This window comes from Otolemur garnettii, unplaced genomic scaffold, assembly GCF_000181295.1.
Source record: "Otolemur garnettii isolate 467f Iridium unplaced genomic scaffold, OtoGar3 scaffold00025, whole genome shotgun sequence".
In the NCBI taxonomy this organism is placed as follows: domain Eukaryota; kingdom Metazoa; phylum Chordata; class Mammalia; order Primates; family Galagidae; genus Otolemur; species Otolemur garnettii.
In genome coordinates this window covers 16,044,243-16,062,146 of record NW_003852420.1, presented here as the reverse complement: position 1 = coordinate 16,062,146, position 17,904 = coordinate 16,044,243, and the positions used below count along the sequence as shown (strand labels likewise).

Here is a 17,904-nt window from a genome sequence, read left to right as displayed (position 1 = left end):
ATATGGTTGCTGGAGAGAAAAGGAAATTCGTCATGAAACCTCCACAGGTCGTCCGAGTAGGAACCAAGAAAACTTCTTTTGTTAACTTCACAGATATCTGTAAACTGTAAGTTGGTTATTGGAGAACCTTCATCCCAAATATCAGATTCTCAGTGAAGTTTTAAGGATGTTAATATGTCCTTATTCTGGACTTTAGTGTAGGCAGAAAGAAGGCACAGGTGTAGGAATTAAGTTGAGGGAGTTCATAGTTAAAACTCTCATCAGTTCTTTTGATGCATAGGGCTCATTTTATCTGGGCATCCAGAGGTAAGAGAAGTCAACTTTTGCTGACCCACGAGGGTGGACCCTAATCAGATGGAGTGAAGAATGGGGAAGCTGATCCGATAATGTGGGTAGCCTCATTAATCATTCTGGGTTGGGTCTTCCAAACAACCTGTGAGCTCCTTGAAAAGTGGCTGAATTTGGTATCCCTGTTGGACAGGACACAATTGATGAGATTTCAGCTTTTTTTTTCTTTTTTTTTATTGTTGGGGATTCATTGAGGGTACAAGAAACCAGGTTGCCCTGATTTTATTTGTTAGATTTCCTTACATTCCATGCTGTTGCCACCCTTAGGTTACTGTCTTGGCCTGACTTAGAGCTCCTTGGCCACACATTTTCTGTCCACTGACCTTATCTACTATTTGTTCTTTAATTTCATGTTGCTACGTGCTTGTTGTAGAAAACATGGTAAACAAAAGAGACCATCACTCAAAATTCCACCTCCCAATGATAATCACTTGTTTTCATTACTATTACTTAAAATATTTTAGACCTTTTTGCTAATGACAGTGATTGTATATGTTCATTTTAGAAAAACTAGAAAATGAAGACATGCTAAAAAAATGAAAAATCATCTGAAAAGTCTACCATTAAAAAATGGATAGCCATAGTTTATTGTTTTTATGTTTTATGTTTTATGTTTCATATGCAGTTTTATGTGCATATTTAAAATAAACTGCTATCATACTGGTTTTTAACCCATTATCTCAATATATTAATATGAATATTGTGAATGTTATTAAAATAACATGTATTGGCTTGGCACCTGTGGCTCAAGTGGCTAAGGCACCAGCTACATACACCTACGGTGGCGGGTTCGAATCCAGCCTGGGCCCATCAAACAACAATGATGGCTGCAACCGAAAAAAAAAAAAATAGCCAGGTGTTGCGGCGGGTGCCTGTGGTCCCAGCAACTTGGGAGGTGGAGGCAGGAGACTCGCTTGAGCCCAGGAGTTGGAGGTTGCTGTGAGCTATGCCACGGCACTCTACCCAGGGGGACAGCTTGAGGCTCTGTCTCAAAAAAAAATACCATGTATTTTGTCATGTATAATGCATATTTTTACTTAAATTTTTGAGGAAAAAATAAGGATGGACTAATATTATACATGGGTAGTACAGCTCAGGAGTGGGGGACCCCAGCAGGCCTCCCAGGACTGCTGGGCTTGTTGGGCACACAGGAGATTCTGGGAGTGGGCTGGAGCAGCCTCTGCCAAGCACTGCATTTGGAAGGGGCAGGAGCTGAGGCCTGAGGCTTGGCCGCCACAGGTGGGACCAGGAGTCCCACTCAGGCCCCAAGGACCCTTCTGGCTGCCTGCTAGCCAAGTGGCCTTAGAATCTTCTGTCATGCCAGTCACACAAGTAGCCATCTCATCTATAGCCCTCTGGGTCGGGGAAACAGGGGGCAGCCTTCACAGAGCCAGCAGATGTGGGAGAGTGATGTGATCTGCATTTTTATCAGGGGACCAATAGCCCTCCCAGATGTGTCTTTCTTGGCTGAAAGCTGGCCACTTTATTAAAGGGTGTTTTAATAAATTTGGGCCAAAATAGGGGTGTGCCTTATACATGGGAGCACATTATACATGGCAAAATACAGTAGTCTTCATAAGTGTTTTAAATAGCAGCATATTTTAACGGTTCCTTAAGTTGGATGTGGTTGATTCCAGGTTTTTATTATCAAAGAGAACATCTTATATATATATACATATGTGTGTTTATGTGTATACATATATACACACATATATATGTATTTTATATATCTTGTATTAGCTTGGAATCGCGCCTTAAGGGCAAAAATTCCCTAAATGAAATTCTAAAGTTAAAAAGAAAGAATGTATATTATTATAGCAATCATTGGCAAATTGCTTTCCAGCAGTTATGTATCAGTTTATACTCCCACCAGCAGTGTAGGAACTTATTTCTTTTTAATATTTTCAACAAGTCTCAACCAGTTGCATTTTGGGAAAAAATAAATTATAGTAGTATCAACTTACTGGGACAAGTTGAAATGGTATCATTGTGCAGATTTAAAAAGTAAATATATTGAGTGACATTGTTCTGTATTTGTGTTTTTTATTTTGTATATTTGTATACTTTGAGAAGGGAGTTAGGGAGCTGTTTTACTCTAAAAGCAGGATAACATACCATTGAATGGATGTCCCATGATTTAACACCCACACCCACCCCCTGTTTGGTAAATATTTGAGCTTTTTTCATCTTTTTGCTGTTGTGCTACTAAGGAATGGACTACAGGCAGTCCTCGAGTCACAAATATCGGATTTAATGTTCAACTTGCACTTATAAACAGAGGCTGTTACAGTAGTAAGTCACTGAGTTACAAATATCCACCTAACATTTGACTCACACTTACAAATGAGGGCTATTATAGGTAATAGGTAAATGTACCTGTTCCAGCTTAAGAACAAACCTACAGAACCTTTCTCATTCATAACTGGGGGACTGCCTATACTTCTCTCAACATATATAGAAGTTGCCCCCAAAATGTATACATATTTTAAGAAAGGAAAAAACTGTGTCAAGATTCTAATATTAGGCTCGGCGCCTATAGCTCAACTGGCTAAGGCGCCAGCCACGTACACCTAAGGTGGTGGGTTCGAATCCCCAGCCCGGACCCGCCAAACAACAATGACGGCTGCAACCAAAAAATAGCCGGGCGTTGTGGGGGTGCCTGTGGTCCCAGCTACTTGGGAGGCTGAGGCAGGAGACTCGCTTGAGCCCAGGAGTTGGAGGTTTCTGTGAGCTGTAATGCCACGGGACTCTACCCAGGGGGACAGCTTGAGGTTTGTCTCAAAAAAAAAAAAAAAAAGATTCTAATATTCAATATATACCAATAACATTTGTTATCTTACATATTGTATCATATAAATGCAGAAGTCAAGTATGACTTAAGTATTAAAATTTTAGTATAGTTTTTCCTTTCTTTAAATTGTGTGTACATTTTTTTGGTACCCTCTGTATATCTGGTCATTTTTTTTTAAGTAAAAAATTTTAAATAGGAAATATATATGGATTAGCATAACAAACATGGCAAGTATTCATCACCTAGGTTTGACCTTTTGACACATTTCCTTCAGATCTTTTTACTTCTCAAAAGGGTTTTAAAGTTAAAATTAAGGCCACCTTTGTATCTTTTTAATTCATTTCTCTCTCCTTCTCAGAGGAAGATGTTATTCTCTAAGTTAGTGTTTACCTTTTCTTCCGTGGTTTTTTTTTTATTTGTTTTTTGTTTTTTTTTTTGAGACAAGAGTCTCACTTTGTCACCCTGGGTAGTGCTATGGCATCATAGCTCACAGCAATCTCCAACACTTGGGCTCAAGCCATCCTCTTGTCTCAGTATTTTATTTTTAGTAGAGATGGGGTCTCGCTTTTGCTCAGGCTGGTCTCGAACTTGTGTGCGTAAGCATTCCACCTACCTGGGTCTCCCAGAATGCTAGGATTATAGGCCTGAGCCACCATGCCCAGCCTCTACCCATGTTTCTAGATATTTACTCATATATATGTATGTGGTATACATGAAATGTAATACTGTCTTACGGGCATTGAAATGTAAATAAGTGGTATCATTATACATTTTCATTTCATAGTTTAAATAAACTGCAGTGAAATTCATCTGATAGATTAATAATCACAGATCAGAACAGTGAACAGGATGGTATTTTAGGAATTTTGTCAAGAGGTTTTCATGCAAGATAAAGTTTATATATTTGATTTTCTTTCTAGATTACATCGTCAGCCAAAACATCTCCTTGCATTTTTATTGGCTGAATTGGGTACAAGGTAAGAAATTATATTCGCTTTTATGTATAGTACTGCTGGACATTTCATAAGGTTGAAATGGTTATGTAACATTGAAACATAACCTGTTGAAAACATGCTTAAAGAAAATCATTCACCTGATTATTAGAGGAATTTTTAGGCCATGGAGGAGTGAATCACTCCATTTCTGAGGGAGAGCTTGGCTGCTTAAAAATGAGGTACAGTTGACAACAGCCCCTCTGAGTAGGCTTGTTGGTCTGCCAAAATGAGTACTACACATCTGTGCTTAGAATTTTCTGTCAACTTTTTTTTTTCTTTTTTTGAGACAGGGTGTCACTTTGTTGCCCTGGGTAGGAAGAGCCAAGGCGTCATAGCTTGCAACAACCTCAAACTCTTGGGCTCAAGTTACCCATTTTTTTTTTCCCCCAGACAGAGTCTCACTATGTCACCCTCAGTAGAGTGCTATAGCATCACAGCTCACAGCAACCTCAAACTCTAGGGCTTAAGCCAGCGGTTCTCAACCTGTGGATTGCGACCCATAGGAACTGTATTAAAGGGTCATGGGCATTAGGAAGGTTGAGAACCACTGGCTTATGCAGTTCTCTTGCCTCAGCCTCCCAAGTAGCTGGGACTACAGGTGCCCACCACAATACCTGGCTTTTTTTGTTGTTGTAGTTGTCATTGTTTGGCAGGCCCAGACTGGGTCCAAACCTACCAGCACCAGTGTATGTGGCTGGCGCCCTAGCCACTGAGCTACAAGCACTGAGCCTCAAGTGATCCTTTTGCCTCAGCCTCTCAAGTAGCTGGGACTATAGGTGCTCACCACAACGCCTTGCTAGTTTTTCTATTTTTAGTAGAGATGGGGTCACACTCTTGCTGGTCTCAAACTCCTGAGCTCAGGTGATCCATCATGCCCGGCTTCTTGGGTCTTTTTAATGGAGCATGTTTTAGGTTTTAGAGGAAGTCAGAAATTTTTTCTTAATTGACAGCAAGCTATTGAAAAGGTATAGCAAGGTGATTAGTGGCATGAGAAAAACCCCTCTGAAACAGGGACCCATGATGAAATAGCTCACCTATTGAAGGCACTGAGCTAGTCCATCCCCATTCAGAAAGGCCAGGACATCTTGTCAGGACAGGAAACCAAATGTCCCTTAAAAAAATAAGTAATATAGGGTAGCACCTATGGTTCAGTGAGTAGGGCATTGGCCCCATATACCAAGGGTAGTGGGTTCGAACCTGGCCCCAGCCAAACTGCAACAAAAAGTAGTTGGGCATTGTGGGAGGCACCTGTAATCCCAGCTACTCAGGAGGCTGAGGCAAGAGAATTGCCTAAGCCCAAGAGCTGGAGGTTGCTGTGAGCTGTGATACCATGGCACTCTACCAAGGGTGACAAAGTGAGACTCTGTCTCTAAAAAAAAAAAAAAAAAAAGTAATGTAGACTTAAGTCATAATAATGATGACTAAAAGCAGGATGATATAACACCAATATGCGGTCAGTGCATACTGAGCACTTATTGTGTGCCAAACATTGTGCCAGGTATATTTTTGGTTGCCATTTCAATTTTTACTATAGTTCTGTGAAGTAGAAAGGAATATCTCTGTCTTCATATTTAGAAGAAGTGAGGTTGTAGTTGGTCAAAGAGCTAGTTAGTGTCACAGTCAAGATCTAAATCAGGTCTACTTACCTTTGGAGCTTGAGTTCTTAAAATACCTGTGTCTTGCAGTCAGTACAGAGATAATTTAGGTGTGATTTCTTCCTTCTCTCTCCAAAGTCGGTTTGTTGGAATTTGCTATACTAACTGTGGAGTTAAGGAATAGGTTACTTGACCATGGTGGATATGTAGGCTCTGTAGTAGAAGAATTGTTTTAAATACAAATTTGTTCTTCGGGTATAAAATCCAAGAAAAAAAGTAATATAAATATGTTGCAATCATTGTTTATTTTAACTTACATGAATGGGTGCAAAAGCTAGCAGTGTTTTTTCTACTTCTCAGAATAATCTACAGTTTGTTTAGCGGTGGGGTAAATTATAACAAATTGTGACCAGTAAACTTAGGTCAGTTGTTTAAATATTATAGGGTTGTTGAGAAAATTCAATTTCTTTTGACAGTGAATGAAAAAAATTTCTACATCAAGCATTGGAATCAACGTAGCCTGGAGATTAAGGTTTACAGTCCATGGAGGATGATATTAAACCCTTATAGTTAAAGGAGAATCACAGGAGAGATTCTTGGCGAAAGTCAGTTTTATGATGACATACGGAACAAATATAAATTTAACTCTGCCTGACTGAATTTTACTGTTTTACTTTGTGATTTGTAATTTTTAACAAATACTAGTATCTAGTGCAAAGCTTTGTTTTGTCAAAAGTGCTTGTAAATAGCTTCTTCTCAAAAAGTTTACCCTTAAGTAACATTGATAATTTGTGACCTGGCATTTCATCTATTCTTTTTTTGTAACAGCTTTATTGTGATACAGCTCAGATATTTAAAGTATACAATTCAATGGTTTTTAATATGTTCACATATTAAAATTAATGTGCATAACTACCAACCACAATCAATTTTAGTATATTTTCACCAACTATACTTTTAACCATGATTGAATCAAAATATATGGTATTTAGAATTTTAAGATATATAGCTCCTTTCACATTTTTCTATTTACAGCTCCCACCTTTGCTTTTCCCATGGCATACTTTCAGTTAAAGTTTGCATTCCTGGGCGGTGCCTATGACTCAAAGGAGTAGGGCATCGGCCCCATATGCCAGAGGTGGCGGGTTCAAACCCAGCCCTGGCCAAAAACTGCAAAAAAATAATAATAATAAAGTTTGCATTCCTTTGTCGGATGAGTGGACTGTCACACACAATTAAGGAATCCGTTTGTTTTAGACTTACAATCAATTTTAAGTCTGATTGTCATAGGTGATTTTATTGGTTGAAATTAGATTTAATGTTAGTACAGGTTAAGTCATCAGGCACCAACTACTTAATAAAAAATAAAATTTGAGAAACCAGATAGTATAGCGCTGATCCTAGAATTTATCCTATGCCACTGAATATATTTTGTTTCTTTTTGAGACATGCGTCTCTGTCACCGTGGGTAGAGTGCTGTGATGTCCTCATAGCTCACAGGAGCCTCGAACTCTGAGGGCTCAAGAAATCCTCTTGCATCAGCCTCCCAAATAGCTGGAACTATAGGCACTGGCCACAACACTGAGCTAGTTTTTCTATTTTTAATGGAGGTGGAGGTCTTGCTCTTGCTCAGGCTGGTCTCAGACTCGTGAGCTCAAGTGATCCACCTGCCTCAGCCTCCCAAAGTGCTAGGATTATAGGCATGAGCTGCTGCACCTGGCCTACTGAAAATAATTTTGAATTTTTAAGTATAAAGGTGTTGGCATTTGGTTTCTTTAGGACAAAACAGTACTAATAGAGATATTTTTGTTTGTTTTCTTTCTAGTGGCTCTATAGATGGTAATAATCAGCTTGTAATCAAAGGAAGATTCCAACAGAAACAGATAGAAAATGTCTTGAGAAGATATATCAGTAAGTATATAATTTAATTTCATTACATCATGAAATGTTCTCACCAGGCTACAGTTTTGAAAAGAGCCCTTTGTTTGTAATGAGCCTGGAAAAGATGATCAGGGAGAAAATGATAGTGAAGGGGAAATGGAGAGGTAAGAAGGGGTCCAAGGAAGGGGGTTTGGATTTAAGAAGGCCCAGCTGATCGAGGCTGCTGGTTGATTTTAGGGCTAAAGGCCAAGTCAGAGAAAGCTGCCTGTGGTTGGGCCTGGCCCTAGCCCCCCTTTTTACCTTCCTAATCATAAAAATGTCATGTCTGTTCTCAACCTCTCCCATAGACAGCACCTAATCAACTGGAAAGCTTCTCTGCATGCTGGGGCATTTGGGGTCTTTTTTGACCTATGTTTTAGTCCAGAAAGCATCATAGAAGATACATTGTGTTTTCTTACCCCTAGAGTAGCTAAGCTTCCCTGAACTGAGTGCCCAGGTAAAATTTCATCTCTCTATGAGCTTGTGGAGTTCAGTACAGATGTGCTTCAGAGGGCAGAAACCTATACCTCACTACAGCCACCAGCTAATGCTTTATATTGTTTCTTTATTTGCAGAGGAGTATGTCACTTGTCACACATGCCGATCACCAGACACAATCCTGCAGAAGGACACCCGACTTTATTTCTTACAGTGCGAAACTTGTCATTCTCGATGCTCTGTTGCCAGTATCAAAACTGGCTTCCAGGCTGTCACGGGCAAGCGAGCACAGCTCCGTGCCAAAGCTAACTAATTTGCTAATCACAACCAGTTTTGCAAAGTGTGATGTGGAGATATGGCTGGACGGTTTGCCATCAGAGTGGATATACCATTGTATTAAAAACAAGATAAAAAAGCTGCCAAGTTCTTTGGCGAGTGGCTAATTGGTCTGAAATCCTTGCAAGATGCCGATGCTCAGATATACTCATTGCCTACTTTAACACCTGTCAGAGAAATGTGATATGTGGTAAGGAGGTGCTTTTTTAAAATCGTTCATAGACTTCTGTAAAGTGCAAGATAAATTAAAGTTATTATAACAGTGATTCTTTCAATTTGGTTTGTCCTTCAGTTTTCTTTCCTATAAAAATTGTGCTTGGTGGTTTCAGCAAAAAAAAAAAAAAAAAAGTTTGTGCCTGGGGTTTTGGCAAGGTCTCTGTATCCTTGTCCTAAGAAACGGCTTTGGAGGGCACATCAGCTGGATAGCCATTTCACTTCTCAGCTTCTCTTGAAATACATAAAGTAGGCACAACTTCCCATGAGAGTGTGATGGAAATGAGAGATCTAGAAGGACTGCCTGTTTTTACTGTCCATGAAATGATAATGTAGATTTGAATTGTTTTCCTTTTGTGAGGATTGTTGCTACTACCTCACTGCCAAGTTCTCCTCCAGCTATAACCACATGAGGGAATACAAGGTGCTAGGTACCCTCCCTCTTTAGAAATTTCTTCCTTATCCGTCCCTAAGAGGTTATAGGTACATAACCTCTTTAAGTGTGTCCTATAACTGAAACACTAAGAAAAATCCTACTTAGGGATCTGCTGGTGAAGAAGTGATGTGGGTGCAGCACATCACATCACCCTGTGAGTCCAAGTGGAGATGTTCAAGAAAGCTTTTCTTTTTCCTTGCCAATGTGTATTCTGGGATTGAAAATGGCCCTCCACAAACGCTTTTCTATTTTCTGAATTAAAGTAGCTTTTGAACATGAACATGAAAAATCAAGAGATGCTGTGTGGCGATGTGCCTCCTGAGAACTTGGCTGTAGGATGCCTTCACTGGCTGAGAGAAGGCTACATTTTCCTCACTGTGCTGCGATCTGCCTTGCTCACACTTGCTAAGGGCATACATGCTACTCCTCACTTACTCTTTGCCAGACTGTTCATATTAAGTGGCCCAGGAGCAGTCACTAAGACCTGAATGTCTTGACCATGTTGTTTTTAATCACTGTGACCCTTGATTTTAAAGTACAGGCCAAGTGTTGTAAGTACCTTGGCTGTGAAGCAGTGGAGGGTGTTTTCCTTCCACCCATTGGGTTCTCTGAGGGGACTACACACTGGCTGAGCTGCCATCAACTGCCATGATAAAGCCAACTGCTGTTTATGACCCCATTTTCCTTTTTTTGTATCTATGCCCACACAATTCCTAATGTTGGATATTACTGTGTGAATAAAGCAAGGATCAGTGCCTCTTGTGTAATTAGCGTTCCATTGCCTTTGTGTATCTACGTGTTTTGTGTATTTCTTTACTCAGTGGGACTCCTTAGGGGAAGACATGGTATTTTACAGTTTGACAGGTTTGGTGAACAGTTAATATATTGATTGCAACCCTAGTTTTTAACTTCATTCCCAAAGCAGACTCTCCAGAGTGATCTGCCCCTTTAAGATACTCCAGTTGAGATGTCATTTGACTAAAATTGGATTGACTATGTACCCATTGAAAATGATTGGTTGCCTTATACATATACTGCCCATATACAGTAGCATCAGCCTATTTGAGCTCTATTATCTCTTACAACCATAGCTCAGTTGGAAGGAATTGACTATGGTGGGACAATGCAGAGCAATCAGGTTTGTTATTTATTTTTTTGAGACAGTCTCACTTGCTACCCAGGCTAGAGTGTCATAGCATCGGCCTACCTCACAGCAACTTCAAACTCCTGGGTTGAAGCAATCCTGCTCAGCTTCCCAAGTAGCTGGGATTACAGGTGTGTGCCACTGTGTCTGGCCCCAGTGATGTATGTATATTTTCCTCATCACATAAAAACATGCATTTATGGACCTACAGAAAACCCTTTTGACTCCATACCCCTTCACCCCTATGTTTTTCTAAGGTATGCACTAGGCTTATTCCCAGATTTCTTCATGTCCCTGCCCTCTGCATATAAGAAGATACTGTTGCCCTATAGCCTACAATGACATTAAGTGTTGAGAGATTTTTGTTCACTCAAGTGAGAATGAACAGTACTAAGAGGAAGCAGTGAGTGCCTAGGATGTTGTAGGTATTACATAAAAATTTGAATGAAAATGTATGGAATACTTGGAATTTTGTAGCCCCTCTCCTGTTGCCTGCCAAACACCTTATAGGATAAGTTCTGCAGGAAAAATGTTGGCCTAGACAACCTGCAAGAAGTACTGCAGTATGTGAAGGGTGGGCGGTGTATGAAGCCCTCTCCTTAGCCCTGACAATGCTTAGGTTTTAATTGAGAAGATGAAATTATAATTAAAAATGTTAAATTCCCATAATCTAACTACCATGCAACCCTTTGGTATCAAGACAGGTTTCCAAGTTAATGGTATTCATAAGACTACCTAAGAGTCCACCCACGTTAGGGTCTTGCTATGTTACACAGGCTTAAATAAAGTGGCTGTTCATAGGTGCCAATTATGCACTTTAGCCTCAAACTCTGGGCCTTATAAGCAATCCCCACCCCCAGCATCCTAAGTAGCTGGACTACAGGTACACACCACTGAACACACTTTCTTGCTAATTCTTGATAATGTGAAGAGCGTGGGCTTTGAACACTCCAGTGTTAGGCAGTTCTACCATTGATTATTATCCTGCATTCTCATCTATAAATTGGGAAAATGTCTACCTCAAAGAGATTGTAATGGTAAGACAGTGTATATAAAGTGCTAGCCCAGGCCTGCAAAGCACATAGAAGTACTTTTTTTTCTGTTGGGCTGAATTTTGAGGGCCAGAGGATGAGACATTGTTGGTTAGTATATCCCTTTTCCCAAAAGATGATACCAGTTGGCTCTGCCAAATGTTATGTGTTTCACACCAAATCCTGGGGAATGTAGATACTGCTTCTGTTTTATGGTGATGATAGCATCAACGACTTGATTGTTCTCAGGGATTGTTGCCTATTTCACAGTGATCCTAATGGACCCTGACAACTTTAGCCATAGCAACACCCTTGGACCTTTGTCTCCGTGATGGTGCTCTTGAGAATAAAGGACCAAACACTGCTGTTGATCCCCTGTAGTTGTCATGGCTCCTGTCCTTTCTAACCTTCCTTGTGTTTTATTTACACAGTTAAAGCCATTGGAGGACTAGCTGATAAATATTAATGGATATTATATTAAATAACACCATTTTTGCTGGGCACAGTGGCTCATGCCAGCACTTTGGGAAGCTGAGGTGGAAAGATTGCTTGAGGCCAGGAGTTCAAGATCAGCCTGGGCAACATATGAGATAAAAAATAGACAAATTAGCTAGGTGTGGTAGTATGTGCCTGTAGTCTCAGCTACTTGGGAGGCTGAAGCCAGAGGATCTCTTTGAACCCAGGAATTTGAAGTTGTGGTGAGCTATGATAACTACACTCCAGCCTGGACAACAGAGCAAGACTCTGCCTTAAAAAACACCATTTTAATGGGCATCTTTCAAAACTATATTCATCAGCTATTTTTGTGAGCCTAATAATTTACATAATAGGCAGCCAACACTGCCAAAGTACTATGTGCCAGGCCCTGTTCTGGGAATATACACACATGAGCACATATAATCATGTATGACATAATGGCATTTTGGTGAGTGATAGGCTACATATATGATGGTCCCATAAGAATGAAATGCAGCTGGAAAATTCCTATCACCTAGCAATGTTGCAGCTTAATGCAGTGTATTACTCACATGATGCTGCTGGTATAAACAAACCTGCACTGCCCAAGTATAGCACTCACGCTTCTGTGCAATACGTAATACCTGATAATGATAAAAGACTATGTTACTGGTTTATGTACAAAGTCTGATGTTAAGTTCATGAACTTATCCTAGAAAAAGTGCTACATACCTCACTAACGAATACCACTGCAGTCACTTTCGAAATATTCCCTTTGGGAAGCAAGCTATGTACTCATATCAGCACCTAGTCCACCCTTCAAAGCAGTTTTAGAACTTTTCTGGAAATGGCCATCAGAGTTGATGGCCATTATCCTTGATGTTCTGAATATCATCAAAATGTCTTCCTTTAAATATTTCCTTTATCTTTGGGTAAAGGAAAAAAGTCATTGGGGGCCAGGTCATATGAGTTAACTTGCTTATTGGCTCAAAACTCCCTCAGTGCTTATGTGAGCTGGTGCACTGTCATGAAGCAAGAGTTGTTTGGCCAAGATTTTCAGTTAAGATGTTTCTCTATAGATGTTTACTTGGTCTGCTAGGCTTCTCATAGTCAGCCATGTTATGCTGTTTGTGTGAGGATTTCTTTTTTTTTTTTTTGGGCCTATCTGCGGTGTCAGCTATCACAAAAAGTATGCATGGACCTTTTTTATTTTCTGCTTATCAGCTTTTGTTGGTGTTTGTGTATTTAATGTGTGGTCCAAAACAACTCTTATTCTTCCAATGTGCAGTAGAGAAAAAGCAAGCTGGACATCCCTGCATAGGCTATACCATAAAGCCTGGGTGTGTAGTAGGCTACACCATCTAGGACTACAAGTACATTGCGGTGTTCACACAAGGACAAAAACCTAAAAGATGATGTTAACTTGTTTACTCTTCACAGTAACCCTCTGAAATAGGTGTACTGTTATCCTAATTTTACAGGTTGAGGAAATGGAGACTCCACTTATGTAACTCACCTAAAGTCACTTGGGCTTCATTCAGAGTCTATGCTCCTAACCATTCTGCTATGCTGCCTCTCAGAGTCACAGGTTCAAAAGTAGTATCTGAGTTCCTGTAGCAAAAGGCAGTTTCTGCCTTCCAGAAGATTATAATTTAGTGGAAACACTAGGAAGGCAAACCACTAGTAAATATAATCTGGTAAAATCTGTGATGGAAGTAGCATTATGGGAAGAGCAGCTCTAATTCAGGCCAGGAAGGTGTCTTTGAGCAGGGGGATTTTTTCAGCTGAGCTACAAAGGATAACAAAGGGTTAGCCAGTTGGAGAAGGCAAAGCATTCAAGGCAAAAACATTTTTTTTTTCTACAATTGAGTCTATGTGGTTTGAGACTATATGGCAGATTGCAGGAGGGGAGAAGTTGAGTTAGAAAGGATCAGATCCTGGAGGGTCTATGTGTCATGCCAAGGAGTCTGGATTTTATTCAGTGAGCAGTGACAAACTGCGGATGGTGGTAAAGGGGAAAGACTTGTATAAAGCAAGCAGGAAGACTGGATTATTCCAAAAATCCAAGGCAGACATGTAAAAGGCCTAACCTAAGGCAATGAGATGAATAGGGATTAGAGCCAAAACATACCACGAAAGGTTAATTTGACAGACAATTAGGAAGGAGTGGAGGATGTCGACATGGGCAACAAGTTGGGCGGATCTGTCATTTCCTAAGATAAGAGATTCCTAAAGAATCAAAGACTAGAGGCTGGACATGGCAGTGCTCAACTGAAGTTCTTGTGGACATCCAAATGCACCTGTCAGATGGGTGCCTGTATCTATTCCCTTGGTGTTCTTGGTGAAGAAATGTGTTAGAGGTGAAGATCATGGAGCCATGAGTGGAGTTAGATCATCCAGGGAATGAGTATAGAGAAAGGGTAGAGAGATGCAGTCACCAAAGGAAAGGTGAAGAGTGCATAAAGGGGGCCAGAAAGTCTCCTCGTAAGAATTTTGAGGAAGAGTCTTATGACAGGGTGGGGGAAAGGTTTGCATCCTGCCCCTACCTCCAGTTGGCACTACATTAGGCATGTTATTTGGTCTTAATTTCCCAGTCTTGGAACATAGGATGATTCTCTGCTCCTGGGATTACTGAGAGGGGTTAATAAGATAATGCAATCTGTGTAAACAACTTATAAAAGAACCCAGAAAAAGGTAAACATAGAGGTGTATCCCTTTCTGCTGCAAAAGTGAAGTACAATTAAGAAAACAAAGGTAAATGCTGGATGGATTGTTGCTTTACTATTATTTCCCACACTGCAGCTCTAAGCTCCACAGTTTTGTTTTTTTCTTTCTTTTTTTTTTTTGAGACAGAGTTGCACTTCATTGCACCAACCTCAAACTCTTTAGAGGCTCAAGCAATCCTCTTGCCTGTGCCTCCCAAGTAGCTGGGCTACAGGTGCCTGCCATAATGCCTGGTTATTGTTTAGAAACGATTTCACTCTTGCTCAGGCTGGTCTTTGACGCCTGAGCTCAAGCAATCCACCCACCTTGGCCTCCAAAGTGCTAGAATCACAAGACCACAGGCATAAGCCACCACACCAGGCCCAAGTTCCACATGTAGTTGGCCAAGTCACATATTCATTTTTAAAACATTTATGGGCAAGGATGAAAAAAAAAGTATCTGGGGTGGTGCCTGCGGCTCAAAGGAGGAGGGCATCGGTCCCATATGCTGGAGGTGGCGGGTTCAAACCCAGCCCTGGCCAAAAACTCTAAAAAAAAGAAAAAAATAGAGAAAAAAAAGTGTCTGGCCTTACTCAATATATATCCATAATAAAAGATGAACACAAATCACATTCTAGCACCTTTTGTAATTGCAGAAGTTAAATGTGACTTGACTATAACAATTTAAATACAGATTTATCCTTTCTTAGTATGTATATACATTTTTTTGGCACCCTCTGTAGTTTGGATAGGAACTCAGTTCAACACAAATCCCATACTCTTAACTTGGAACCCTAAAGTAGAGCAAGCTACTTAATATCTCCAGGTCTCATTGTGTTCTGGCTATCTATTGACACATAACAGATCACTCTAAAACGTATTGGCTTAAAACAATAATCAGTTTATTGTTATCCCTCACAGTGCCAGGCTTTAACTGGGGTTAGCAAGGCAGTTCTTACTCATTTCTCAGTCAGATGGGCTGGAGTCATCTCGAAGCCTTCCTCACTTATATGTCTGATAGTTAATACTGCTGTCAGCTGAACATGTATGCATGGCCTCTCCAAGTGGCCTGGACTGCTTCAAAGCATGATGGCTGGGTCCCAAGAAATAAGAAGTAGAAGCTGCTAGTTCTTCAGTCCTAGACAGGGTGGCATAGCACCACCACCACATGCTATTGATCAGAGTTCAGATAAAGGAATCATGCTTTAAAACCTTCCTATCTATGAACTGTACAACAGGCATAACCATACAATCAACTCCTGTTGTTTTTGTCAGTCAAGCCTTATCTTACTTTTGGGGATTCTCTCCTCTCCCCTTCTACCCTCACAGGCACTACAGCCATGCTATACTACCATTTAGAATCTGCTGGGGAACCTGATGGCAGCTTTTGAATTCAAATCTCCCTGCGTCTAAACAGCTACTCCCAACCCCCATCCAGAGTTAACAATTTTCGAGCCAGTAAACTTCCTCCTGCTGAAGCAGGTTTAAGTTTCTGTAACTTGAAATGGAAATCCTCACTATTATCTACTAAGGGTGGTTGTGGAAATTACGTGTCAAATGTGCCTTTGGCAGCAGGTGTTCAGAAAGTGCTTATGTTATTAAGAAGAATTTGGCAGGCCATGCCTGTGGCTCAGTGGGTAAGGCGCCAGCCACATATACTGAGGGTGGAGGGTTCAAACCTGGCCCCGGCTGAACTGCAACAACAAAATAGCCGGGCGTTGTGGTGAGCGCCTGCAGTCCCAGCTACTCGGGAGGCTGAGGCAAAATAATCACCTAAGCCCAGGAGTTGGAGGTTGCTGTGAGCTGTGTACGCTACAGCACTCTACTGAGGGTGATAAAGTAAGATTGTCTCTACAAAAAAAAAGAAAAGAAGAAGAAGAAGAATCTGGCTACAGGTAGGAGGATTCTGATTTGCCAAATGCCCCAGCCAATCGATCCAACTGGGATTCAAACCCAGATGTCTGGCTCAGACTCTTTTGCCCTGCTTTGCCTTCTTTATTTCGGTGGTCCTGTCTGACAGGCCCATGGCATATAATGGCCTCCTTATGGGACAGGATGTGAGCACATGGGTCATCCTGTCCAGGTTTTAGGAAATAGCCTGACACATACCCACCCACATTTAAATTCCTTGCCCATAAGAGACATTACCAACTGTCATGTATTTCTAAGTAGCCTAAAAATTGTTCCAAATCCTCAACAAAGTCTCCAGGAGGCCACTACTAATGTTCTGTGTTTCCAAGTGAAATGAGGCCTAAAGTAGATTAAAAACAATTTATGGGTGTATTTGGAAGCTCCTCCTATTAAGAATTACTTGGACTATCCTCATGACTTGTGTTGGCCAATGGAACCTTACAAATAAGACACAAGCAGGATTTTGAAAAAGCACTTGTGTACTGGGGATAGTCCTCTCTTGCTGTTGTTAGAACCCAACTGTGATGTGAACAACCTAGGTCAAACTGCTAGGTGCTGAGAACATGCAGCCCAGTTGTCTGGCCAACCACTTGACATGTGGCTAAGGCTCTCTGAGACCAAGTAGCCTTCAGCTCACTTCAGATACTGGAGAACCCAGATGAGGAAAGAACCACCAAGCCTGAGCACAGCCCAAACTGCCAAGTCACAGAATCTAGAACTAATAAATGCTTATTAAAACTACTAAATTTGGAGTTGGTTTATTATACAATAGTCAGTAACTGATACAGGGCCTACTTACTATCCCTGATCTAGATCAGCCTCTCATTTTACAGCTGAGGAAACTGAGATCTAACAAGCAAAGACTTGCCTAGAGTCACCAACCTGGCTGGCAGCAATAAAAGAGAAAGCACCAGACCTCTGAGCTTAAAATCTGGATATCTCAGTATGAAAGCTTCACCTTCTTCCATGAGGCTCTTCACAAACCCCAACCTGCCCCGTTGCTCCTGCCCAGGGTCCCTTGGCAGACAGACATAAGGGAATGGTAAGCCTACTGGGCAGCTAATACTAAGGAGCAGAAATATTGCTCCAAATTGCACCAAAGCAATGGCCAACTAACGATTGGGGCCTGTGGCTCAGGTCTGAGGCCAGAACTCTGGCTGCCTTGGGGTTGACATAGTCAGGCCCGTACAGAACTTAGGAAAACCTAAGCCTAGCACCACTCTGGGGCTTTACACTGCTGGCCTGCCAATGATAGTAGGCAAGAGGTCTGCCCAGAGAGAGGACAAGAGACAACAAAGACTCCCCCGGAGAGCCAAGAACGCCAACCTCCACCTAAAACCTGGAACTGAAGCCCAGGAAGAAACTCTGGTGAAGGCTTTGCTACAGAACTGGTGGCTTGAAACTGGGAATTTTCAATAAGAAATCCAGCAGGGAAAGCTATAACCCAATTATAGCCCAAGAAGAAGGGGTAAGGGGAGAGGGAGGGAAGGGGGGGAGGATGGGTAGAGGGAGAGTAATTGGTGGGACCACACCTATGGTGCATCTTACAAGGGTACATGTGAAATTTACTAGGTGTAGAATATAAAT

The 17,904-nt window shown here is 41.1% G+C and overlaps 1 protein-coding gene across 1 annotated transcript in view; it reads left to right on the top strand.

Moving 5' to 3' along the window:
• The window catches only part of EIF2S2 (eukaryotic translation initiation factor 2 subunit beta), a 22,921-nt gene extending 14,223 nt beyond the window's left edge, over nt 1–8,698 (top strand). The window contains exons 6-9 of the mRNA XM_023512258.1: nt 3–106; nt 4,060–4,116; nt 7,555–7,640; nt 8,225–8,698. Coding sequence (XP_023368026.1) covers nt 3–106; nt 4,060–4,116; nt 7,555–7,640; nt 8,225–8,400 — 423 coding nt within the window. The 3' untranslated portion in view covers nt 8,401–8,698. The remainder of the gene's footprint in view (nt 1–2; nt 107–4,059; nt 4,117–7,554; nt 7,641–8,224) is intronic.
• Nucleotides 8,699–17,904: the final 9,206 nt, after the last annotated feature.